The 4,855-nt window shown below is 32.6% G+C and overlaps 1 protein-coding gene across 1 annotated transcript; it reads right to left on the bottom strand.

Moving 5' to 3' along the window:
* Positions 1-441: 441 nt before the first annotated feature.
* Positions 442-675, bottom strand: LOC116889623 (protein kish-A-like). Its single transcript, XM_032890543.1, has one exon. It carries the CDS (start codon positions 673-675, stop codon positions 442-444), a length of 234 nt encoding a protein of 77 aa, XP_032746434.1.
* Between the last annotated feature and the right edge of the window lie 4,180 nt (positions 676-4,855).

Raw genomic sequence — 4,855 nt, 5'->3', positions numbered from 1 at the left:
TTCCTAATAACAGTAAAAACAAAAATATAACCATTTTCTTTCTTCAGTAAAAATAGGCCGGTTGCTAGAAGGTATCACTCTGTGAAGATATTATTTTGAAACCCTAGTCAAAGAAGCCTGTGGAACTGGCAACTGGATTTCTACTTCATGTCTGGAGAACCTTAGGAAAAGCAGTCCTGACATAACAGGATGACGTTTGTAGAGTGTAATATTGGAGTGAGAGAACCAAGGTCGATGGCTATAGTCACATTCCTGTGTATTAAATTGTTACATCTTAATTATTCGTGCAGTTCATTGGTCCAATGACATAAAATTAGAGAACAGAATCTCGAAAGTTACCTCATTCCATTCTCCCAAGAGGCTTAACCATTCTCCCCATTATTTTCTGGAGGCAAGGCCTGTGTACAGTCTGATGGCAATCACGTGCTGGTAGTTTCAAAACTACTGTATGAAGAGAATGCTGAAGGCCATTACTATACAGCATATGGTGACATAAGGACTCTTGCGTTCAGCAATTTGGGCACACTTCCAAAATATTCCCAATACTCCAGTTTTATTTCTGTCGAGGATGCTGGGTGCCAGGGATTGCACATAAGCACATGTACATATAAGCAGCAAGAATACAGTCAATAGACTCTGAAAATTGAAAATGGCAATTTTCAGTCTTCCCGTCATAATACTCTTCCGGGCCAGGGCGGAAGAGGATGCTGTTTTGTCATTTTCATATGATTTATATTGACAATGAAATTCCTGAATCCTCCATCTTGCGAATCTTAATGACAGAATCAACAATTTTAGTGTCTTTCCTATCTCACATTTACTTAATTTGAACAATATTGTGACATTGAATAAAAAGGAAAAAAAAAAAAAGGAAGATAGCATTGAGTAAAACTTAGCTGAACCTAAGTGAGGAAAATTTAAATTCATATATAAAGACAAGACACTGATAAGAGAAGGAGCCCAAAATATAGAGAAGAATGTATCAATGAAAGCATTGACAGAAGCATGTAATAAGCATATGGTGATACTGTACAGGTTGTCCAGGAAAAAATGCCCAGGATTATATTATGAAATTCAATTTACTAATCCAGTTCAGTATATCTTGGCAATCTAATGGTTTTATGTGCACTCAATTAGTAATAAACTACTATTCAAAACAGATTAGGAAACTCTCCTCAGTTATTCATCACCATAAGCTAGCTCATTCTTCAATCTATTTATGGTTTATGTCTCTATTTCAACTCCACTGTACACCCATCATTATATTTTTAAACATTGAGACAAAAATGTGAAATATGCTTCGCTATATGCATATGATACAAACTTTTGCTGTAATTCTCTATATTTCCACGGCTTAGCTTCCTCTCTAAACTAAAAGGAATGTGTGATCCTTCTTTATACTATGAGCTTCATAAATCTTAGAACACATTTTGATTTAATTTATTATTTTTGCAACCCATTTTTTCTTCCTACACCTAGGAATTATTTATTACTGTCGAACAGCTTATATTTGGAAAAATGCAGCTTTATGGCTTTTCAGCTTTGACCTTTGGAACTTTCCAAAAATCATGACTGAGGTGAAGTGCTGGACCAGAATATTAAAAATAATTTAACTGTAATGGAACACACAAACACAAGAGGTGTTCTTGCAAGACAAGATGGAAAAACCATAAAATTGTAGGCACATTAACTCATCCTAATACATTGCTTTTCATTGGCATTCTATCTCTGTGTGTAAGTATTGGCTTTTCATCAATTTTTCCTGAAAAATGTCACAAGGATCTTAAAGGTGATGATATAAATGTTCTAGCTACATGTAATGCCTAATGTGATACCGTAATGGAGAGCCCTGAATTTCTTATACTTATAATGGAAATATGCTTCTCTTAAAGAAATATTTTTACAAGACAAAAAAAAAGAAAAGTGAGAATAAAGAAAAGAGAAGAGGAAGAGATAAAGGGAGAGAAACAAAAAAAGTAAGCATAGAAAGAGACAGAAATACAGACAGACTGATATACACAAGTTAGAATCGAAATTTAAAAAAGGAAACAAAATGAATTTTAATAAAATACGAATGATGGTAACTAAAAATATTGAATTTAAGATAATGTAATAAAAATTAGGCAATGAAGAAAGAACGGAAATAAATGATCGGTAGATATCATGGATGTGTTTTTTTAATTTTTGTCTTTTTTTTGTAGTCCAAAATCTATATGTTTAAAAATGTCCTCAAGCACATATAACAATTAATGTGAAAAGAGACAATGGAAGTGAAACAAAATGTATATGTGTGGTTTTACAGTGGAAGAGAATTAATAATAATTATGATATAATATCTAAAGGGAAGAGATTATAATGTATAATGTGTTTTGCTTTCTTTCTTTCTTTTTTTTTTTTTTGGAGTACTCACAGTTATTTCTCTTAATATGTTACTTTCGAGATTATTATATAATAAGAGTTATTTCCTTCCTTTACTCACTGGAAATAAACCTCGTAGTTACTTCTGCTTCAATCAGCCTCAACCTGAATTGAATACAAATCACAAGAAATATTCCAATGTATTTCTAAGACATCCCTTCAGGTCATTATCCATTGAAATAGATCTACAAGATAGTAATAAAGCTTGGATTGAGAGTTATCTTCATTCTTAAAGAAATGTCAGGTTGAGGAGTCAGAAAGGGTGGTTGGTTGGGAAGGGGTATCACCCTCACAGAAGAATGAAAGTGAGATAGGAGGTTTGTGGATGTACAAATGGTAGCTGAAATTAACATTTGAAATGTAAATAAAAATATGCAATAAAACAATAAAAAATTCAAAAACATAAAATTAGAAAAATTGGATTTAAAATTTTTATTGAAGAGATATCTACCACAAATGTATTTTGCTCAGCACACAAATACTATAGTGCATTGCTTTGGCTACCCTATCATGGCATCTAGTGCAGGCAGCAGTAGACTTTCTTATGATAGGACCATGGACTGATAATCAATATGGAAGGTCAGTACCAAATCATGATAAATCATAGCCATTACCAAATCAAGAACATTTGTAGAGAATGTGTAATTTAGTAGATGAATGTATACATAGAAATTCTTCCTTCTCTACAGTCTGTGAATGTTTGAACCATGATATTGGTCCTTGAAATTCTCACTGGTGTTGGTAGGCAATAATTATAATCTTCCAATATAATGCAATCATATCTCATACCCAAGGCAACCACCAACGATCTTTGATATGTAATTATTTACTTTGTACAGAGCACACAAATAAGATTGTGTGTTTTCATATTGTACTTCTCTTACTCATTGACTCCTTTGGTGACTAAAATACATATGCCAATAATAATGATAGGATGCCAATCTCATTATGGTGATAGGCATTCAACAATGTCCATTTACAGAATGTCGCACCAGTGCAGAATGGAGACACTAACAATTATGTAATTTTACCATATAGTACCCATTTTCACACAGAGAAAATTGAGATCATTTCAACTTCTTTCTTTCTTTTTTTAAGGGAAATTTAGTGTTATGTTCAAGGTCAAAATCAATTCAGAAAGTACATATGTGATTACTTTGAGAAATCAGACAGGAGGAGTCACACAAAATCATCCACAATAATACACATGGACACATAAAATAATGCACATGTTCCCAAATATCCATGCCCACAATGATTCCCTGAACCATTTAAACAAGACATACAGATATTTCTCACTCCTGAGAAAATTTTACTTTCAGATGGGAAAAAATAAAACATTGTGAACCCAAGAAAGGGTCTCAATTAAGAGTCTAACATATTCAGGCTGTGATACTTGATAAATGAAATGACACAATAATTATGTAGTTTGGAGAAATATTTTTTCTCTATTGTTTCAATTATACTTCAGGCAATGCCACAGTTCTTGAAGCATGAGCTCAATATAGATGTCTAAATGCTGTGAAATCTAACCAGGAACAATGTATAAAACCCATGTAAATTTTGGACTGCTACACACAACCAGGTGAACCCATGATGTATCTTAATTTACACAATATTTGACGTATATACAACCTAGATGGCCTTCAATATTCCATGAAGTGCAATTTGAGTAAGTACAGAGTGTTCTTTTGACAACTTTGTCTTTATTGAGAAACCAGTACACAACAATGTTTATTTTTTAATTTACCCTTCAGAGATCTAGTATTAAATGTGTTGTTCTATAACTAATGTGTATATTGCACACTGTCATCAATTCTTCATATTTTGAGGTTTTGTGTTTTTATAGTCCACAAACACATTTCATACTATTTCTCCATATCCTTGTGTTCCTGAAATATGGGAATAATAATTCACCGTATCCAAAACATTGTGGCATCCATGAACTGCTAGCATCTCACTCAGGAGAGAGTCTTAAACTTAAAAAACATGGACTGAAGGTTTTTTCATCTTTTATCTTAAATGTTCTCCAGAGATCACACCAAGGCAGAATGAGTTATTAGCGTATTAAAAACAAATGGAATATTTGTAAAATGTTAGTTTAAAAGAAAAGTTACAAAGTAGTAAACCTAAAAATGTGAGGCTCTCCCTGCTTTCAAGAAACATTGTATCTGCTAAAAATACTGGTCACTATTTCTGCCACTTTTACCATGGAAAGACAAATTCTCTGTCCATTTTACAACATATATACTACTAATAAAAGATGCCTAATGTGAATACCATATTATAGAACTCACATTAAATTCCAGTTGTAATATAGCTTGTGCTCTCTTTTGAAACATTATTTCACAAGGAGAAACGATTCACAAATTAATACTTAAAAAAATAACAATGAGCCTTGAAAGAAAACTCAAGAAGAATGAATGATAGTTGGAGG

This window comes from Rattus rattus, chromosome Y (assembly GCF_011064425.1).
Source record: "Rattus rattus isolate New Zealand chromosome Y, Rrattus_CSIRO_v1, whole genome shotgun sequence".
Classification (NCBI taxonomy): domain Eukaryota; kingdom Metazoa; phylum Chordata; class Mammalia; order Rodentia; family Muridae; genus Rattus; species Rattus rattus.
Note: the sequence above shows the minus strand (reverse complement) of the source record. Positions and strands in the feature narration are given on the sequence as shown.

What these genes read in the sequence shown, in the direction of transcription:
- LOC116889623 (XM_032890543.1), bottom strand. Translation starts at nt 675, where the DNA reads ATGACGGGAAGACTGAAAATTGCCATTTTCAATTTTCAGAGTCTATTG.